This window comes from Nomascus leucogenys, chromosome 22a, assembly GCF_006542625.1.
Source record: "Nomascus leucogenys isolate Asia chromosome 22a, Asia_NLE_v1, whole genome shotgun sequence".
NCBI lineage: Eukaryota > Metazoa > Chordata > Mammalia > Primates > Hylobatidae > Nomascus > Nomascus leucogenys.
The window spans coordinates 999890-1021943 of record NC_044402.1 but is presented as its reverse complement, the minus strand read 5'-3'; the positions used below and the strand labels follow the sequence as shown (position 1 = coordinate 1021943).

At 56.0% G+C, this 22054-nt stretch overlaps 1 protein-coding gene across 1 annotated transcript; it reads left to right on the top strand.

The window, feature by feature from the left end:
- The first annotated feature begins 11558 nt into the window (after positions 1–11558).
- Positions 11559–17667, top strand: PLD4 (phospholipase D family member 4). The gene is given in 11 exon segments (XM_030804024.1): positions 11559–11669; positions 12110–12233; positions 12236–12302; positions 13185–13368; positions 13746–13866; positions 14416–14543; positions 15179–15379; positions 16181–16319; positions 16422–16609; positions 16691–16787; positions 17197–17667. Coding segments are annotated over 11 exon segments (1560 nt in total). The 3' UTR covers positions 17397–17667.
- The last annotated feature ends 4387 nt before the right edge of the window (positions 17668–22054 follow it).

The window sequence follows — 22054 nt, the reverse complement described above, 5'->3', positions numbered from 1 at the left end:
TTCAGCTGGGATTATTCCAGGAATCCAAGGTTAATTTAATTTTAGAAAATTTCTAAGTCACTCCATTCACATATTGAAGGAGAAAAACCACATTGTCATCCCAATAGTTGCCCCAAAAGCACATGGTGCTTCTAAAGAAGGGAGAGACTTGCTTATCAGACCGCGCACCTCAGAACAAAGCCGTGATAATGAATATAGAACAACACAGCACAGAGATAAACGGATCAGTGGAATGGGAAAGAGAACCGGGACAAAGACCCGCACATGTGGCGACTTGAGTTCGTCAGAGCTGGCCCGACACATCCGTTGGAGGAAGACGGAATAGTCCTAAATACCCACGAGGAAGACAAGTGAAATGGAACCCTGCCTCCAGCCTTCCAGAACAATCAGTTCCAGGTGTAGGCAACACCTCAATGTGAAAAAAAGGGGGGCCTTTAGAGCAGAGTATTTGACTTTACACCCTTAGATAATGGCAAAAGAAAAAAAATACTTGCAAAGAAATCTTAAATTTCTCTTACTAGTATTATTGGCTGTAGAGATATTGGAATTGTTATTTTGAAAACATGTTAAATATAGGGTAAGCTAAAGCTAGTAATTGCATTAAAGTTGTTAGGAGCCAAAATTTTCCATATAAGAGAAATGAAATACAAGTACAAAACCAAAGAAACTAAGAAAAACTCTTTCTTTTTTTTTTTTTTTTTTTTTGAGACAGGGTCTCTGCTCTGCCACCAAGGCTGGAGTGCAGTGGGGCCATCTCGACTCACTGCAGCCTAGACCTCCTGGGCTCAAGCAATCCTTCTACCTCAAACTCCCACATAGGTGGGACTACAGGCGTGCACCACCACACCCGGCTAATTTTTTGTATTTTTTGTAGAAATGAGGTTTTGCTATGGTTCCCAGGCTGCTCTCAGACTCCTGGGCTCAAGTGATCTACCCACCTTGGCCTCCCAAAGTCCTGGGATTACAGGTGTGAGCCACTGTTCCCAGCCTAAGGAAAACTTTTAATGTTAAATTTGAATTGGAACTATCAACAGGAACTCATGATTTAACCTGGGTTTCTAAATGCCAATTCCCCACTTTAAAGATCCATGGATTCCTCAGTAAGTAGCTGAGTCCAGGTCTGGTGCGAGAAATGTGTAATAAGATAAGGCTGGAACATCTTGTTGTGGCAGAAAGCAGCTGAATTAAGATGCATAGATTATTGGAATCATGAAAAAAGAATATAGCGGCCAGAATGATGGATTTTGTTAGTGGGGTAATGAAGCTGTGATTATGCAGGAAGATTTCCTTCTTTATTCAGAAATGCATACTCAAGTATTTAGAGGTAAAATATCATTTATCTCTGCCATTACTTTTAAATTTTCCAGCAAAAATGGTGAAAGAGCTCCCACTGACCAGAGAATGATGACTGAACTGGATCAAAACACATTAAATATATCATAATCCATGAGTCCACAATGATACATCAAGAAGTCAAAGAAAGAAAGCTAAAGCAAAAAGCAAACAAAAACTCATCTGCCACCATCAGCGACAGCCCACTGCACAAACCCCTTACCCTGAAAATTGGTAATTAGAGAGAAAGAGTCAAGCTTTTCTCCTGCCTCGCCAGCAGGAACTACACATATGTTGCAAGTATTGCCGACTCAATTCCAGGCCGCTGCAATGTCACATAAACGTTTTAGTTTTCCAGTGCGTACAAAAGTTATCTTTACACTTTACTGTAGTCTAGTAAGTGTACAATACCATTAAGTTGAAAAAAAAACTGTACGTACCTTAATTTTAAAAGATCTTATTGCTAAAAAATGCTAAGAATCGGCTGGGTGCGGTGACTCAAGCCTGTAATCCCAGCACTTTGGGAGGCCGAGGCGGGCGGATCACGAGGTCAGCAGATCGAGACCATCCTGGCTAACACGATGAAACCCCGTCTCTACTAAAAATACAAAAAATTAGCCGGGCGTGGTGGCGGGCGCCTCTGTAGTCCCAGCTACTCGGAGAGGCTGAGGCAGGAGAATGGCGTGAACCCGGGAGGCGGAGCTTGCAGTGAGCCGAGATTGCGCCAGTGCACTCCAGCCTGGGCGACAGAGCGAGACTCCGTCTCAAAAAAAAATGCTAAGAATCATCCGAGCCTGCGGGGAGTTGTCATCTTTCTGCCGGTGAGGCTCTCGCCTCAGTGTTGACGGCTGCTGACTGACAGGGTGGTGCTTGCTGAAGGCTGGAGTGGCTGTGGCAGTTTCTCAAATAAGACAACAATGAAGTTTGCTGCATCAGTGGACTCTTCCTTTTGTGAAAGCTGCGCTCCCCACGATTCAAGTACAGATGGTCCCATCTAAGGACAATTCGACTTACTGATCTTTCAACTTTATGATGGTGCACAATGATGCACCTTCAGTGGAAACCATGCTTTGAGCACCCACACAACCATTCTGTTTTCACTTTCAGCGTAGTATTCAATACGTTACACAAGGTATTAACACTTTATTATAAAGTGGGCTTTGTGTTAGGTGATTTTGCCCAACTCTAGGGTGAAATCATATGCCTGTTGGCCATGTTTTTTGTTTTTTGTTTTTTGTTTTTGAGACGGAGTCTTGCTCTGTTGCCCAGGCTGGAGTGCAGTGGTGCCATCTCAGCTCACGCAACCTCCGCCTCCCGGGTTCAAGCGATTCTCCTGCCTCAGCCTCCTGAATAGCTGGGACTAGAGGCACCTGCCACCATGCCCGGCTAATGTTTGTATTTTTAGTAGAGACAGGGGTACACCATATTGGTCAGGCTGGTCTCAAACTCCTGACCTCAGGTGATCCATCTGCCTCGGCCTCCCAAAGTGCTGGGATTACAGGCCTGAGCTACCAAGCCCGGCCTTTGTATATCTGCTTTTCAGAAATGTCTGTAAGTTGGCCAGGTGCCGTGGCTCACTCCTGTAATCCCAGCACTTTGGGAGGCCGAGGAGGGCAGATCACAATGTCAGAGTTCAAGACCAGCTTGACAAACACGGTGAAACCCCATCTCTACCAAAAATACAAAACTCAGCCCGGCATGGTGGCGCGTGTCTGTGGTCCCAGCTACTCTGTAGGCTGAGGCATGATAATCCCTTGAATCTGGGAGGCAGAGGTTGCAGTGAGCCAAGATTGCATCACCAAGCTCCACCCTGGGCAACAGAGCAAGACTCCGTCTCAACAACAACAACGACAACAAAAAGAAATGTCTGCAAGTGTTCTGATCACGTTTAAGGTCAGGCTATGCTATGATGTTCAGTAAGTTAGGGGTATTAAATGCATAATGCATTTTCTTTTGAGACAGAGTCTTTTTCTGTTGCCCAGGCTGGAGTTCAGTGATGCAATCTTGGCTCACTGCAACCTCTGCCTCCCGGATTCAAGGGATTCTCATGCCTCAGCCTACAGAGTAGCTGGGACCACAGGCACACGCCAACATGCCCAGCTAAGTTTTGTATTTTTTGTAGACACAGGCTTTTGCCATATTGCCCAGGCTGGTCTTGAACTCCTGGGCTCAAGTGATCTGCCCACTTCAGCCCCCCAAACTGTTGGGATTACAGGCGTGAGCCACCTCACCCAGCCTGCATTTTTGACATGATATATTCTTAATTGATACATAATTTTTGTACATATTCACGGGGTACATGTAAGATTTTATTACATGCATAGGATGTGTAATGATTAACTCAGTCTTTAGGGTGTCCATCACTTCAAGCATTTGTCATTTCTATGTGTTGGGAATATTCCAAGTCCTCTCTTCCAGCTATTTTGAAATAAACAATACATTGCTGTCAACTGTAGCTACCCTACTCTGCTATCAAACATTAGACTTATTCCTTCCATCTCACCGTGTATTTGTACTCATTAAGCATCCTCTTTTGTCCTCTCCCTCCACCGGAAGGAAATAATGTACACAGTTGGTCCATTTTCAAGACAAAGTGCCTTAAATCGGCTTAGGTCAGCAAACTACAGAAGAAACAGGATGTACTAGGCCCCTGGGTGGATAGCCAATGCCTGCTTGTCGCCCACCCCCCGACCACCTACTTAAGTTGCCCTCACCCAAACCAAAGAAGTTTGGTCTAAGATAAAAGTTTACTAGCCTGTAAAATAGCTCGCTTTGTCTGTTCTTATCAGCCTGCCCAGCTACTTAGGTCATAAGTCAAATACTTGAAGAGCCCCTGAGCTAACTAGGATTGCAATGCATTGTGGGCTGCAACAAAATGCAGCAAGACAACTCTAAAGAAAACACCAGAAGTCCCTACCCAACAACGAATAGGTGATGTCCAGGAAGGTTGTGACCCCATAGTACTCTGCCTATGAGGAACCGGGGGAGGGACCTGCACACGAGGGGATAAATTGCTTGTTGAAACTGTGCTGGGTGTGCTTGCCCACCAGACACCCGATCTTGCAAGACTGTCTTTAAAAGTCTCACTTTGGCTGTTCTCCGGGTCTCTAAGTCCATTCTTTGGGTTTGGATGGGTGAGTTTGTTTCTCACACACCCACGCACCCTTCCTAGACTCTGGGATCTATCGTTCTATTCTCTACCTCCAGAGGTCAACTTTTTTCAATCCCACATGTGAGTGAGAACATGCGATGTTTGTCTTTCTGTGCCTGGCCTATTTCTCTTAACATAATGACCTCCAGTTCCATCCATGTTGCTGTCAATGACAGGATTTCATTCTTTTTATGACCAAACAGTATTCCATTTTTTTTGTGTGTATATATATATCATATTTTCTTTATCCATTCATCCATTGATAGGTTGATTCCATATCTTGGCTACCGTGGGTAGTGCTGCAGTAAGCGTGGGAGTACAGGAATCCCTTTCACGTACTGATTTCCTTTCCTTTGGATAAATACTCAGTAGTGGGATTGCTGGATCGTATGGTAGTTCTATTTTTAGTTTTTTGAGGAACTTCCATACAGTTCTCCACAATGGCTTCACTAATTTACATTCCCACCAACGGAGCATAAGAGTTCCCTTTTCTCGGCACCCTTGCCAGCATTTATTTTTTGTCTTCTTGATAACACCAGTTCTAACTGGGGCGAGATGATATCTCATTGTGGTTTTGATCTGCATTTCCCTGATGACCAGTGATACTGAGATTTTTCTCATATGCCTGTTGGCCATTTGTATGTCTCTTGAGAAATGTCTATTCAGATCTTTTGCCTGATTTGTTTTTTCAAGACTGAGTTTCGCTCTTGTTGCCCAAGCTGGAGTGCAATGGCACGATCTCGGCTCACTGCAACCTCAGCCTCCTGGGTTCAAGTGATTCTCCCGCCTCAGCCTCCCCAGTAGCTGGGATTACAGGCACCTGCCACCACGCCCGATTAATTTTTTGTATTTTTAGTAGAGACAGGGTTTCGCCATGTTGGCCAGGCTGTTCTCAAACTCCTGACCTCAAGTGATCTGCCTGCCTTGGCCTCCCAAAGTGCTGGGATTACAGGCATGAGCCACTGTGCCTGGCCTATTTATTTTTTAAACAGTGTCTTGCTCTGTCACCCAGACTGGAGTGCAGTGGCATCATATTGGCTCACTGCAACCTCTGCCTCCCAGGTTCAAGTGATTCTTCTGCATCAGTCTCCCAAGTAGCTGGGACTACAGGCATGCGCCACCATGCCTAGCTAATTTTGTATTTTTAGTAGAGATGGGGTTTCATCAAGTTGGCCAGGCTAGTCTCAAACTCCTAGACTCAAGTGATCTGCCCACCTCGGCCTTCCAAAATGCTGGGATTATGAGCTACTGCACCTGGTCACGTTTAAAAAATTTTTTTTTAGCAACAGGGTCTCACTGTGTTGTGCAGGCTGGTCTCAAACTCCTGGTCTGGAGTGATTCTCTCACCTTGGCCTCCCAAAACTCTGGGATTGCAGGTATGAGTCACCTTGCCCAGCCTGCTGGGAGTTTTTATCATGAAGAAGGGGTGTCGAATTTTATCACATGCCTTCTCTGCATCTATTGAGATGATCATACAGTTTTTGTCCTTTAATCTGTGATTTGACATATTGCATGTATTGATTTGCGTATGTTGAACCATCCTTGCATCCCCAGGATAAATCCCACTTAGTCATAATGTATTATCTTTCAATGTGCTATTAGATTCAATTTGCTAGTATGTTGTTGAGGATTTTTGTGTATCTATTTGTCAGGAATATTGACCTGTAGTTTTCTTTTTTGTTGTTGTGTCCCTGCCTGGTTTGAGTATTAGGGTAATGCTGGCCTCATAGAATGGGTTAAAGAGAATTCCCTCCTTTTCAGTTTTTTGGAACAGTTTAAGGAGAAATGGTATTAGTTCTTTTTTGTAAGTTTGGTAGAATTTACTAGTAAAGCCATCTGGTCTATAGGCCTTTTGTGTTGTTGTTGGGAGATTTTTATTACTGTTCCAATCTCATCACTCCTTATTGATCTGTTCGGGTATTTTGTTTCTTCCTGATTCAATCTCGGCAGCCACGTGTGTCCAGGGATGTCTCCATTTCCTCCAGGTTTCCAGTTTGTGAGTGTATAATTTCTCATGTAGTCTCTGGTGATCTTTTGTATTTCTGTGATATCAGTTGTAATGTCTTTTTTTTGTTCCTGGTTTTGGTTATTTGGGTTGTCTCTCTTTTTTTCTTCATTATCAACTTAGAATATTTTCAGCTTCCATTTACAATGGGCTTATCAGGACATAGCTCCACCATGAGGTGAGGCGTGTCTGATGTGCTTATGGTGGGGTTTAAGTGCTGCCACAAGCCTGCTCTGACAGTCTGTACTGCTTTGGGGTAAAAAAAAAAACAACACCTTAGCTCTGCTGACAAATAATAAGTCATATTTTCCCACAAAGATAATTTTTGAAATAACAAAGGAAATTAAAGAAAAAATGTTTTGGCCGGGCGCGGTGGCTCACGCCTGTAATCCCAGCACTTTGGGAGGCCAAGGCGGGCAGATCATGAGGTCAGGAGATCAAGACCATCCTGGCTAACACGTGAAACCCCGTCTCTACTAAAAATACAAAAAATTAGCTGGGCACAGTGGCGGGCACCTGTAGTCCCAGCTACTTGGGAGACTGAGGCAGGAGAATGGCGTGAACCCGGGAGGCAGAGCTTGCAGTGAGCCGAGATGCCACCACTGCACTCCAGCCTGGGTGACAGAGCGAGACTCCATCTCAAAAAAAAAAAAAAAAAAAAGTTTTGCTTCATGGGAAATCCCCAAAGTCCCTCCCCACACCCCATGGGACCCAAGGGCCCTAGACCTCAGGGTGGGGCCTGCAGCGCAGGGAGGAGAGCTGGCAAGAAGCTGCCCTCAGGTGGGTCCTGGCCACACAGCCAGCCTCGGAGCCACTGAGGGGCTTGCCCTGGGCCCCGAGTCTAGAGGCCCCTTCCAGCCTCAATCTTTCTTCCAGGGTAAGCAGCCTGAGGGGCCAAGAGGACAGTCCACCGAGCCCTGAGCCCAAGGCCCAGGACTCCCTGCTTAAACGTCCCCAAACCTGGATCTGTCCTCCCGAGGTAGAGCTGCCGGAGCTGCACCCAGTCCTGCTGGCCTGAGGGGCAGCCAGCGGAGGCGACGTGGTGGTTTTCTGGGGCTGCAGATGAGCTCGGACCCACGGGCTGGGTGTAGCACGTGGGCTTACTGAGGCCCCTCACAATGTGGGGAAATCGGAGAGGGGGCTGGCTGGGGCTGGCCCTCCTGCAAGGACTTCTGAGAGTGCTCCAAGGAGCCCTGGGGCCCTCCACTTGCCCCTGGACTTCCAGGCCCTCACACACCATTGTTGTGAAGACAGAAGAGACTGGGCGCTGTGGTTCATGCCTGTAATCCCAGCACTTTGGGAGGGCGAGGCGGGTGGATCATCTGAGGTCAGGAGTTCGAGACCAGCCTGGCCAACGTGGTGAAACCCCGGCTCTAATAAAAAATACAAAAATTAGCCAGGCATGGTGGCAGGCGCCTTAATCCCAGCTACTTGGGAGGCAGAGGCAGGAGAATCATTTGAACCCAGGAGACAGAGGTTGCAGTGAGCTGAGATAAAGCCATTGCACTCAAACCTGGGGTACAAGAGCGAGACTTCTCTCAAAGGAAAAAGAAAAAAAAAGACAGAAGAGAACCTGTTCTGTCTAACTGCCTTTAGCTTGAGTGCAGGGAAGGCACCCTCCCTTCATACTCATGCCCCAGCCCTGCAAATATCACAGCAGGATCCACCTAGCTGCCCCTCCCCATACCCAGAGTAACCCTCACCCAGAGTCCCTGGAGGACCCAACCCTCGGGGGCATGCCTGGGGCACAGCTGCATTCAGGCATCCAGCAACCCAGCCAGAGGGCAGGGGCTCCCCAACCATGGCCGGGAGGTAAGGGCTGACCCCAAGGCCAAATCGGAGCAGCAAGAAGGTGAAGGGAGACCTGGGAAGGGCTAGGGAGAGGCTGGATCTCTTCCTCATTTACTTCCTGGCCCACCCAGACTGGCCCCAGGGGTGCAGTTTACAGGCCCCACCCTCGGGAACTGCACCCTCCTGACTGGTGTCCTGCAGTCACCCTGAGGCCAGCACCTTGGACCCCTGCCCTACATAGGCCTTACAAGGAGGAGCCAGGGTGGACACCCAGACCTCATTGAAAGCAGGGGTGTTCTCAAGGTCCCAGACCTTACTCAGGGACCCCAGTCAGGGGTGGGGAGTGGGAGGCAGAGCCCCTTGCTGGGAGCTTCTAGCCAGGCCTACCTTTTCAGATATGCCACTGAGCGGCCCCAGGTTTATTCTCCAAGATAAAGACCCTAGTTACCTCCACTGCTCAGCCTCCCTTGCAGCTAAGTGTAGCCATGTGACTAAGTTTTAGATCAAGTTCCAGATCACAGATAAGTGGAAGTGCCCTGTGGGACTTCCAGGAAGTCTCCTCTGGGATGTCCCTTATTCTCTGCTAAGAACACAGAGGCAATGGCTGAGCTCCAGCAGCCACTGTGGGGCCTTGAAGGCAGGGATCCTAGGGACTGGGATCTGAGAGCCTGGCCCCCAATGGCAGTGGAGCAATGCCATTATCTCTAGCAAGGCCATCTCTAGCCTGCCAGCCCCTGGACCTGCTTAGTGTTCGAGAGTAATGAATGGCCTTGCTGACGCCACTGTTCCTTAGGTCTCTGTGGCCTGTAGCTGAGCTTGACTCTGATTCGTAGGCCCATAACTGGAGGGTCTCTACCTCGAGGGAGTGGGGTGTAGATTTTTCCTGGAGGTGAAGGTTTTCAGCCCTACCCTCTAGCCTGCCCACCCAGCTCCAGCCGTCTGTTTCTGTCTCGGATGAGAGGCGGCCTCTCAGGACAAAGAGGAAGTAGCTGGAAGGGGAAGGAGCCAGCTGCAGGGAGGAGGAGGTGAGCTGCAGGGAGGAGGAGGTGAGCTGCAGAGAAGAGGAGGTTGGCGTGGAGCACAGGCAGCACCAAGCCTGCCCTGTGAGCTGAGGGCCTGCAGTCTGCGGCTGGAATCAGGATGGACACCAAGGCAGGACCCCCAGAGGTATGTGCCAATGAGGCCAGGGCAGCTGAGAAAAGCCAGGCCTGGGGAAGGGGCTGCTGTCTGCCTCCCTATGGCCTCAGCCTCCCAGCAACCCCAGGTCCAGATAGTCACGCAGCCTCCAGCTAGTCCTGTAGATGACTCGCTCCTTCCCCAGCCCGTGCAGCTGGGATAACCAGGGCCCTGGCTCTCCAGCCAGGTGACAGCTGGGCCCTCTGCCTCAGCCTGGGACTGGCAGCCATGCCTAATGCCCTGCAGGGCAGGAAATCTGGCACCTTCAGCCATGACCTCTGATGTCTGCAGGGTCTTACACTATCTACCATGGGACCAGGGGGCTACAGCCCTACTCTGCAGGGGTCTCTCAGCTTGAGCCAACCTGGCTAGAGGGCCTCCCAGGTTCCATTGCAGGAGGAGGGGGCGAGGCGCTCTGGGGTCTATAGTCCTGGGAGGGGCCTTGGACAGGCTCCAAGTCTGAGACGGGGCCTGCAAGAGGCAGGGCCTCTGTGCTCTGAGCTGCCCGTCTGCGTGGAGCATTTAAGGGAGCAAGGGCCCTCTCTGGTGAGGGCAGGGAGGGTGCGGAGCAGCTGTCCAAGAACAGCCCTGGCACCTTGTTGCCCAGCCACAGCCCAGGATTCCATGTTTCCTCTCATTGACCAGCCACAGCCCGGGATTCCATGTTTTCTCTCCTGAGAGTTAGTGGGGGAGGGCAAAGGCCCAATGCTGGGCCCTGAATCCCCGGGGACAGTGGGGACATGGTGGGCACCCTGAGGTCTCCTCTGTGGGGTCGGGGGAGCATCCCCCAGAGTTCAGCTCTGGGGTGGGGGCGGCACCCGACCCACCTCTGCAGACCCCCCAGTGTGGGGGGAGTTGGGCCGCAGTGACTTGGCCTGAGTCCCCTGTCCCCACACTTGGTTTATGCTCCTACCCCCAATCCCCCATAACGCTTGGTCTCCAGGACAGACACAGCCCTGGCGTTTCCACCCCATGCTGAGGCAGGCCAGGTTCTCAAAGCCCTCAGCCCTGACCCATGGGAGGATAGCCCAGACGAACCCCAGAGGCCTGGAGGCTGAGCTGGCTGCTCCTGGGTGGATAGACGACCCACAGAGCCCCTGGGTCCCAGCGCCCAGCCTGGCTGCAGACGCTGGCACTCAGCACTGCCCAGGCCCAGGCCCCAAACCTCGGAGACCTCCCCATCCCAGCCAGGAGCCAGCCAGCTCCTGCCTTGGTGGATGTCTCAGTCAGAGGCTGGCCAGCCAGGTGACCATGCTGGGCACAGACCCCTCCCTGCACCCAGGGAGGGTGCCTCTGTACTTGTGAGGCACCCTTCCCCCATGGGGGCACCTGGGGCAGCCTGACTGCTTGCTTTGGGGGTAGGAGTGGGGGTGGGAGCCCACATCCCACGGGGCCCAGATGGCCTGGCTCCCAGCTCCTTGTGGGGTGACCACTCTGAGGAGACAAGGCGAGTCCCTGCAGCAGAGGACAACCCCCTCCCCCAGCAGTGCAGGGGTCCCACTCCGCCGCCATCTCTGCCCTCTCCACGCCTAGCCTCTCCAGCCAGGGTGCTGCCCACCACCTGCCCCCTCTGACCTGTGGCTCTCAGGAGGGGCTGCCGTGGGGCCAAGACAGGAGCCCAGCCCAGGAGGGAAGCAGTTATTTATAGGCCAGCAATAAGAGGACCAAGCAACAAAAGCAGAAATGGCACTTTCAGACACAGTTTCAGTTGTGGTTGAAACAGGGAACTGAGATGCAAAAACCTAGATACTCACTGAGTAGGAGACCCTGAAAGGGGAGACACAGAAAGCCGGTGCATGTGGTCAGGCACAGACGCCCACCCCGCCCCTCATGCTTGGCCCAGGCTCAGCCCTGGGGACCGCCTTAGCAGCAGTCCCTCCGGCTTGGCCAGGGGGACAGGGCAGGTGACATGTGGCCGGCTGCGGGCTCCAACACCCACACGGCTTGTCCTTGTGGAAAGCACACCCCCAACATCCAGGGTGTGACCTCGGGCATGAGTGGGGGGCTTTTGGGGGCTTATGTGGGTGTCTGTGCACGGTGTCCCCAGTGCCCAGCTGCCCAGGCACTGAGGGGCAGTTGTGGGCAGAGCTGGAGCTGCTGGTGATGCCAGGCTGCCCTGTGCAGATGCTGAAGCCTCTTCAGAGAGCAGCAGTGGCCCCCACGTGGCCATGCTCCATGACGCCCCGCCGCCCGTGGGACAGAGAGGCTGGCACGGTAGGACTGGGGGGCCCCAGGGAGGAGGCGGCTGGGATCAACAGCCTTTCAAGAGCTCTGAGCCAGAGTGGAGAGGACACAAGCAGCCTTGAGGGGGCCTCCAAGCAGAGGTGCCCTGACTGGTGGGCAAGGGAAGCCTCCCTGGGCTGCTCCAGACCTTCCCTTTATCCCCCTGCTGGAGGTGCTGGGGACAGCCAGTTACCACGAGCCACAGCATTGCAGAGTGGGCTGCAGGCCCCCTGACCCCCACCACCACCCTGGGCTGGGGGTCTTCTCTGTATCACCCTCCCCTCTCCCTTGTCCACCCTAGCCCCCCGCCAGCGGCAGCCCAGGTCCAGGAAGTCAAGACGGTCTGTCTCAGCACTGGAGGGGCCATCTTGGCCCAGCCAGAAGTCAAGCCCCTACTTGTCTGGTGACCCTGCGGGTGCTGCCCCATCCAGTTGCAGGTCCTGGGAGCGCTGGCTGTGCTGTGTCTGGGCTCCATGGCTCTTATCTACCTCCTGTGGCAAGTGCCCCGTCCTCCCACCTGGGGCCAGGTGCAGCCCAAGGATGTGCCCAGGTCCTGGGGCATGGTTCCAGCCCAGCTTGGGAGCCCCTGGAAGCGGAGGCCAGACAGCAGAGGGACTCCTGCCAGTAAGTGAGCCCATGGAGGCCTGCGGGGCAGGTCTCAGTTTGGGGCTGCTGCCTGTGTTTCTGCCCTTGGATCTGCCCATGAGATAAGGGCGGCCCTCTACCAGCTGCTCTAGGAAGGTGCAGGTCACCAGGGAGGGCCACAACCATATGAGCTGGAGTGGGGGCTGGGGATGGGGCAGGCGTGTGGTGCTTTTTGCAGCAAGCAGAGGCTGCCACCTGGGGGCTCTGACAGGCTGGAGAACACTGCCTGTGCTGAGGCTCACCCCCTCAGTCCTTCCACCCCTGGGGGTAATGTCACTGTCTCCTCCCGCCCCTCAGCCTTCCCTCCCACCCTTCTTTCCCTGCGGTTGGGGTACTGGAATCCCAGGACTGCCCTGGAGGAACCTGTTGGGCCATCCTGCACACAGCCCCTGGAAAACGGGAGCTCACCTGCCCCTGGGCCAACCTTTCCCTTCCAGGCCAGCTCTGGCCACCACCAAGGGCTTCCACACCAGGAGGCCACCCCAGACTCCAGACTCCACAGCTCTGCTCTACTCTGCCTGGCTTCAGGAGCAGCTGCTCCCTGTAGGCAGTGCCTCAGGGCTGGGTGCGGCCAGGACCCCCCAGTCTAGCCTGCTCTGGACCAGGCAGCCCCTCTCAGGCTCCTTCCCAACTTGCTCCTGGGTGTCCCCACCCCAGCAGCATGCTGGGCTCAGGCCCACCCTGCCCAGTCTGTTTTGTTGCCTATACCTTAAACCCTTACCCTGCACACTTGGCCTGGGCTCATCCCAGGGGCCACCTGAGCAACAGTTGCTCTGGCTTGGCAGCGGGATGGGGCAGGTGATGTGAGGCAGGCTGGGGGCTCCCGCACCCATACTGAGCCCAGTGTGGCCCTCTCCACAGGCTTGTCCTTGTGGAAAGCATCCCCCAGGACCTGCCATCTGCAGCCGGCAGCCCCTCCGCCCAGCCTCTGGGCCAGGCCTGGCTGCAGCTGCTGGACACTGCCCAGGAGAGCGTCCATGTGGCTTCATACTACTGGTCCCTCACAGGGCCCGACATCGGGGTCAACGACTCATCTTCCCAGATGGTGCGCCCCGCCCTGGCCCCACCGCATCCTGGTGCTGGAAACACAGCAAGTCAGGCTGCCCATCTATGCAGGCGTCTCGGGCACCAGGCCCGGGGGCTCAGCTCGGGGGTAGGGTCTAGCATGGAACAGGGATTAGGCTGCTCCTTTGGGGGCTCTAAGGGCAGAGGTGTCAAGGAGCTGGGCCTCTGGGTGATTAAACACTCAGACTGTGCCTGGTGCAGTTTGGCTGTCACCAAGGGTCATCCAGATACTTGACCTGACCTTGTGCCGTGGGTGGTCAGTCATAGGTGGGCCTCCTGAGGAGGGCATGAGTCCCAGTGGGGGTGCGGAGGAGAGGGCGCCTGAGGTGAGCTCTCATGGCTGGCCTGGCCTTGCAGGGAGAGGCCCTTCTGCAGAAGCTGCAGCAGCTGCTGGGCAGGAACATTTCCCTGGCTGTGGCCACCAGCAGCCCAACACTGGCCAGGAACTCCACCGACCTGCAGGTCCTGGCTGCCCGAGGTGGGTACCTGCACCATGCTGGGCCCCACTGCCCTAGCGTCAGGCATGGGCTGTCTGGCTGGCACCATGGGACAAGGAAAAGAAGTGGGGTGGGAAAGGTGTCCTGGACTTCCCTAGGACACCCCAGGAGGGCAGGACCCAGGGCTCTGAGGTCCTTTGAGTCAGCTTCACCTAGGCACAGGGCTGGTTCCAAGGAACCAAAAGTGCCATTTTCCACAGGGCAGAGCATGGGTGGCCTTGGAGCCCTGCTGAGCCCAGCAGCTGACCTGTGGGTGGAGGCTCAGGCTGGGACCTCTGGCTGGGGAGCGAGAGGCCATGGGCAGTCACCACAAAAGCAGGCTCTGGAGCTGAGCTGCCCAGAGGGATCCTGGGCCAGTCTATCCCTCAGTGTCCTCACCTATAAAATGGGGATGAGGATAGCAGCAGCTTAGTAGGACTGTTGTGAGGACATTTGAGTCAACCCCACTGTCAAGAGCTTGGGGTCAGGCTCACCATGAAGCTGGCACTTAGCAAGACCTAGTTCATCCCATTGCCTGAACTCTCCACCAGGTGCCCATGTACGACAGGTGCCCATGGGGCGGCTCACCAGGGGTGTTTTGCACTCTAAATTCTGGGTTGTGGATGGACGGCACATATACATGGGCAGTGCCAACATGGACTGGCGGTCTCTGACGCAGGTGAGTGCCGGGACCCTAACACAGGAGGCCTGCCTGAAACTTTTCCTCTCCTGCACTCCTGGGACTTGGCCTGACATCTCAGTGCATCTGGAGAAAGTCGTGTAGTCCTGTTTACAATTTACCATGGTAGAAACAGTCGGAGACTGGTCTAATAAATGATGGAATTCTACGCAGCCACTGAACTCATGCTGTGGAATCACATTGAATGACATGGAAAGATGTTCAAGTCACATTACCCAGGGAAACATGCAGATTACAAAACACAAGCCTTTTTAGGAAAAGCAATGCATGAAAAATGTGTCAGAATGGTCATGGCAAAGGCAACCATGGTTATCGCTTGACAGTGGGATTAAGAATGATCCCATTCTTAATGCCTTGATGCATTTTCTATTGTTTTTGTAATAAACATGTATTGCTTTGATCATTGGAATACAATGTTCAAAAACACAGGCACCCGCTGGGCACTCCTCCCACCAGCACAGTCTATTACAGATTCCTACAGGCAATGCTTCCCACAAGTGGGGACCAGTTGGGCAGGGGCTGCACCTGCCCCAGCATCCCTGGCCTGGGTGGAGTGGGGTGGAGGCCCCGCAGAGGGGTTTTTCTCCCACAGCGCCTGACTTTGGTCCCTGCAGGTGAAGGAGCTTGGCGCTATCATCTATAACTGCAGCCACCTGGCCCAAGACCTGGAGAAGACCTTCCAGACCTACTGGGTGCTGGGGGTGCCCAAGGCTGTCCTCCCCAAAACCTGGCCTCAGAACTTCTCATCTCACATCAACCGTTTCCAGCCCTTCCACGGCCTCTTTGATGGGGTGCCCACCACTGCCTACTTCTCAGTAAGACGGGTTGAGAAGGAGCCCATCAGAGGCCCCTGTTCTACCCTGGCTGGCCAGACCCACAGGGAGCCCTCTGGGCTGGCCCTGCAGACACCAGCAGCATCAGCTGGGTCCTCAGGCAGCCAGCACCATGGGTGGGGCCGTGGCCCTGGGGTGAGCAGCAGGCTGGCATCAGCAGGCTCTGGGCTGTGCCTGGAGGCAGGCTTAGCTCCAGGAGGACAGCTGGTCAGCACCATCCCTGGGAAACAGGCCGCCTGGGAGGTGGTGGGAGGACCTGGGGCCCTGGGAGTCTCCAGACTGCTGGGCAAGGCCAAGGGGCTTAGCTGTGCACTGGAGAGGGAGGGGAACCCCACTTGCTCTTCGGGGAAGGAAGGGAAGAGTGAGGAGTGGGGAGATCCTCCTTTATCAGCCCACGGGGGTGGGGTGGACAGCCCTCCAGCCAGCCGAGGGACTGGTCTGTAGTAGAGGCTGTATCAGAACAAGGGGAGCCTCCCTAGATGGGGGTGGGGGTGGCACCCTGAAGGGAGTGGAGAAGCTTCCCTGTGGCCAGGAACTGTTTCTGGGAGATCAATCCAGCCTGGAGCCCAGGGCGGTCCAGCTGCTTCCCCACTCTCTCTGCCAGGCCTCAGAGCCAGTCCCCAGGACCCCTGTTGAGCCGACCCCTTCTTTCCTCACATTTCCAGGCACCTGGGCCCCCTCCCTCCACCACCACATGGGGCCTCTTGGGTGGTGCATGGTGGGGTCACAAGTCCAGAATGGGCTGGGCTGGTAGAGCCTTCAGGAATCCCTCTCCCATCACAGGCGTCGCCACCAGCACTCTGTCCCCAGGGCCGCACCCGGGACCTGGAGGCGCTGCTGGCGGTGATGGGGAGCGCCCAGGAGTTCATCTATGCCTCCGTGATGGAGTATTTCCCTACCACGCGCTTCAGCCACCCCCCAGGTATGTCTGAGTGGGAGGCGGGCGGCCTGCTCTGCTGACGGGCAGCTCCTGGACACGTCCCCTCCTGCTGGGACCTCTGCCCGGCCCGGCTTGTAAGCAGAGCCCCGTCCCTCCCCACCCCAAGGTACTGGCCGGTGCTGGACAACGCGCTGCGGGCTGCAGCCTTCAGCAAGGGCGTGCGCGTGCGCCTGCTGGTCGGCTGCGGACTCAACACGGACCCCACCATGTTCCCCTACCTGCGGTCCCTGCAGGCGCTCAGCAACCCCGCGGCCAACGTCTCTGTGGACGTGGTGAGGGCGCGTTCCTGGCCGGGCGTGGGGAGGGCGGCCCTCCCCCCGCCCTTCCTGACGCGCTGCCTCTGCTCCCCTAAGAAAGTCTTCATCGTGCCCGTGGGGAATCATTCCAACATCCCATTCAGCAGGGTGAACCACAGCAAGTTCATGGTCACGGAGAAGGCAGCCTATATAGGTGAGCGGGAATAGATCACGGCGGGCGGGCCCCAGGGTGGCCAGGCACGGGCGAGGGAGGCACTGGCTTTGTGACCGGCGTGGACACCTCAGGACAGCGGGGCTGCTGCTGAAGAGGGACGGGGTCTCCATGGAGTTCCGGGGACCAGGCCACCCGCCTGTCACCTGGCCCCACAGGGCCCCAGAACACTGAGTCAGGACGCCTGTCCCCGAGTGATGAGGGTGGAGTTCCACCGCGACCAGCTGTCCCTCCCGCACCTAAGCGAGGGGCTTCCCCGGCTGGAGTCTGATGACAGTGGAGGGGCCAGCTGCCAACCGTCCCCAAACCCGTAGCCGGGCCTGGCGCTGAGCGGGCTGCAGAGAGGCCTGTGAGAGCCGGCGCCCCAGTGTCTGCTCCGTCCTCCCCGCAGGCACCTCCAACTGGTCGGAGGATTACTTCAGCAGCACGGCGGGGGTGGGCCTGGTGGTCACCCAGAGCCCTGGCGCGCAGCCCGCGGGGGCCACGGTGCAGGAGCAGCTGCGGCAGCTCTTTGAGCGGGACTGGAGTTCGCGCTACGCCGTCGGCCTGGACGGACAGGCTCCGGGCCAGGACTGCGTTTGGCAGGGCTGAGGGGGGCCCCTTTTTCTCTCGGGGACCCCGCCCCGCACCCGCCCTCCCCTCTGACCCCGGCCTGGGCTTCAGCCGCTTCCCCCCGCAAGTAGCTCGGGTCCGCACTGCGCCAGGAGCCGCCTGCGACCGCCCGGGCGCCACAAACCGCCCGCCTGCTCTCTGATTTCCGAGTCCAGCCCCCCTAAGCCCCACCTCCTCCAGGGAGCCCTCCAGGAGGCCCCTTGCCTGACTCCTGGCCCACAGGCCAGGCCTAAAAAACACTCGTGGCTTCCTGCTGCCTCTGTGTGAGTCCAGCGCGGGCGGCGCTTCATCCTCTTGCCAAGGGCCCGCCTCTACGCGCCCGCCCCTGCGAAACTGCGCCGCGCGACCGCCGTGGCAGCGCCTCAGCTAGTCCGGGGTCCGCGAGAACCCGGGGCGGGGCGGGGACCAGACGGGCCCCCCAGGCGGAGCGAACGCTCCACCTCCCACCCGGCGCCGGGCTGCCGCGCTCCGGAACCCAAATTCCCGCCCCGCGGCTGCCGGGGGAAGCGAGAGGCGCGGAGCCCACGCCTGGGACTCCCGCGGAGGGGAACGCAGACCAAGGCGCAGCGCCGCGCACCCACCGCCAGGGGGCAGCTCCTACGGCGCCGGACAGGTGCGGCGCGGGAGAGGAGCTGGGCTGAGGGGACGGGGAGAGCGGGAGGGGACCCGCGGCTGAAGGGGCAGAGAGGGCGGGAGGGGACCCGCGGCTGAGGGGACGGGAGGGCGGGAGGGGACCCGCGGCTGAGGGGACGGGGAGGGCGGGAGGAGACCCGGGGCTAAGTGAGGGGAGGGCGGGAGGGGACCCGCGGCTGAGGGGACGGGGAGGACGTGAGGGGACCCGGGGCTGAGTGAGGGGAGGGCGGGAGGGGACCCGCGGCTGAGGGGACGGGGAGGGCGGGAGGGGACCCGCGGCTGAGGGGACGGGGAGAACGGGAGGGGACCCGCGGCTGAAGGGACAGAGAGGGCGGGAGGGGACCCGCGGCTGAGGGGACGGGGAGGGCGGGAGGGGACCCGCGGCTGAGGGGACGGGGAGGGCGAGAGGGGACCCGGGGCTGAGGGGACGGGGAGGGCGGGAGGGGACCCGGGGCTGAGGGGACGGGGAGAGCGGGAGGGGACCCGCGGCTGAAGGGACAGAGAGGGCGGGAGGGGACCCGCGGCTGAGGGGGTCAGGAGAGTGGCAGGGAGGGTCCCCCCTGATGGGGAGGGTGAGAGGGAGGGGACCCAGGGCCGAGGGGACAGGTCCTGCCTGTGGGCTGGGGAGACAGGTGGACCGAGGGTAGGGTGCACAAGGCTGTGTGGTTTGTGGGCTGTTGTGCAGGGCGGGTCCAAGAATCTGGGGGCAGGGTTGTCCTGGGGATGCAGTGCCCAGGATTGGTGGATGGGGCTGAGAGGACCAGCATTTGAGCTGGAGGGCAGGAAGGTGACTCCAGTCTGAGACTAGGACTTGGATGCAGCTCCACTGGAACTCACCCTATCCTGGGAGCCACCTGGGCACCTGTCCTGCAGATGCAGGATTTGAACCCAGGTTTGGCAACTCAGTTCCCACTCTTCTGCTATGAATACTGGGTCAGGAGGCTTCTCAAAGCACCCTGGCTTATCTCACCTGATGGTTCCTGACCAAGATCACAGGGTACCCTCCCCTGGTGGAGGTCCATGGGGCCACGCTAGGCTGGAGTTCAGGGATGGCTCAGCCATATGAAGGAGCACTGGATGCTGAATAGACCCAGGGTGCCCCGAAGCTCTCCCGGTCTTGAGGCACCACTTTCCTACCCTTCTCTACTTCTCTTCTTTTCCTACCCTTCTCTACTTTTTTCTTTCCTACATTTGTGTCCCTGCCACACTGTGAACTCAGCCGTATCTTCCTCTTCCCTCTGCTTTGGGGACAGCTAGCAAAGTTCATCTCAGGTACAGTACAAGTTACTTTTCTGTTCGATTGGTGACCTCATACTTCCCCCATCTAAAGGACACCTTAGACTTCAGCATTCTGTCTGTGCAGAAAGTCTCCTACACCCATCCTGCCTCCCTGCCCAAGCTTGTGAAAAGCTTGCTGCGGATGCTGCAGGGGGATGGGGATCCACACAGCCCCGCAAGGCCTTCAGGAGCCTCTGGGGGCTGCTTTGTATGTAAGCTGCACTTGGCCAAGCCAAGCTCTGGCAGTTGCAGTGGCTGCTCCCTGTGGCTTCCTATCCCTCATTCGTGCTCCATATCTCCTCAGCAACCATCTGCCAAAAAGCTGCGTGGCAACACCTGGCTCGGAGGCCGATATCATCCCAGACTAAGCTCTGCCCTCCAGGGTTGCATGTGTGGGTTTTCTCCCTGGTTCTTGGCCTTATACCTGAATGTGTCTCAGAGCACTTGGCCTGCTCTTTTGGCCTGCCAGCTATGTTCTAGGAGGGCTCTGTGCTCCAGGCTGTGATTTGGACAACTGGCTGGTGGCCCTCAGCCAGTGAAAGGCCTCTTTCCACACACCTGGGGACTGGCAGTCACACCTCAGTGGGACTGTCAGAGGCCTGCTTCAAGGCAGACGCCTATTCCAAAGGAAATCCAGCTTGACAAGGCTTGGGAGACCCCAGGAGGGTACCACAATGTGGCCCCTTCTGGGTTATAGCAGACAGACTCTAGAATGGCTCCCTTGACCCCCACCTCCTGGTATGCATGCCCTTGTGTGATCTCACCTCGAGTGTGTGCAGGACCTGTGCCTTGTTGTAACCAATATAATACAGAGGTAATGGGATGTCACTCCTGTGACACCCTGTGATCATGTGACATAAGATTATAACATTATCAAGGAATAGCAGTGTATCCCTTGCTAGCTTTAAAAAGTGAGCTGCTAGGCTATGAGCTGTCCTATGAAGAGGCCCATGTAGCAGGGTACTGGGGTTGCCTCCAGCCCCCAACTAGCAAGAAACTCGGGCCCTCAATCATCCCATCCACAAGGAGTTGAGTGTGGCTAGCAACAACTTGAGCTTCAGAAGTGGCTCCTTTCCTGGTCATACCTGAAGGGGAGACCACAGCCCCAGCTGACATCTTGTCACCTAATGGAACCTTGAGCAGAGAACCCAACAAAGCCACACTTGGGCTCCTGATCCACAGAAACTGGGAGATCATAAATGTGTGTTGTTTTATGTTGCTAATTTGTAGAGATGTTCTTATGCAGCATAGATAACTCATACACAGAGAACCAAGGCCACGCGAGGGGGGCTCCTGCTGCTCAGCCACTCCTCACATGCTGGGACAGCTGTCTCTCTGCCCTCTAGCACCAAGGTCCCCACTATCCCAGGCCTTTACTCTTGGATCAGAGAGGGACAAAAGCCCCATGGAGCCAAGCAGACTCCTCCCCCTGGACTGCACCCACCTAGCTTGTCTGGCACACACAAGTTGGAGTAGAGGAGGCAGGAAGCCCTGGGAAGGGAGAGGGTGACAGCCTTGCTTAACTGGGATGAGTGTCCACCAAATTTCCCTTCCCCCTTCCCCTGCTCATGAGCCCCCAGGGGACCTGTGTCAGTTCACTTTCTTTTTTTTTTTTCTTTTTTTTTTTTTTTGAGACAGAGTCTCGCTCTGTCGCCCAGGCTGGAGTGCAGTGGCGCAATCTCGGCTCACTGCAAGCTCTGCCTCCCGGGTTCACGCCATTCTCCTGCCTCAGCCTCTCCGAGTAGCTGGGACTACAGGCGCCCGCCACCACGCCCGACTAATTTTTTGTATTTTTAGTAGAGATGGGGTTTCACCGTGGTCTTGATCTCCTGACCTAGTGATCCGCCCGCCTCGGCCTCCCGTCAGTTCACTTTCTAGAGGCTTCTATGTCCCCTAACTTGGATGACACCCACGGGCCTCCCCAACTCAGCACAGGGAACATATGCCCGTGGTGGCATGGGGAAAGAACCCAGCCTCTCCCCTGCCCAGGCTCCTGCACCCCATAGCTGTCACCCCTCTGGAACCTCTCAGGGCAGCACGAATGGTAGCCTCAGAGTGGCCTTCACCCTCCAGGCACTGCGGTCCTCCAGATTGGCTCACAGCCCAGCTCTTGCTCCCATACCCACAGCCATGAGAGCAGCCACCTCCCCAGGGGGCCATCAGCGCTTCTCACCAGGAGTCCACCTAGGCCAGGAGGGAGCTGGGGGCAAGTTCCAACTGCCCCCTTGAACACTGCATACCCACGAACCTGGCAGGGGCATCTGAGGGCAGCTGGGAAGAGATTTGACCACTGAAAGACTGTAGGGAACCCCTTGAACCTCACTCCGCTACCCCACATGGATTTGCTTCCTGTGGGCTGCCCAAGAGAGCCTCTGTGGTGAAGGAAGCTTCTGAGGATGGGCCACTAAAGATGGCCAAGGACACCTTTCTGTGCTTTCCCCACTCTGAACTCCATCTCCCATCCCACACTGCCTCCAGCGGGATGGAGGGAGGGAGCGTTGTGAGTCTGTGTCCCTGCCACACTGCGAACTCAGCCCTATCTTCCTTGTCTTCCTCAAAGCCTCTGGCTCAGAGGAGGACCTGGACAAATGGCTGATACGTAGGCAACCACTCTAATGTTCCTCATTGACTGTTCTCTAGAGCTACTTAGTAGAGACCGGGAGTGTGTGGGAGGAAAGCACTGGTAAACTTCGACCCTGAGACAGAGACCTCAGCAGCCTTCACCA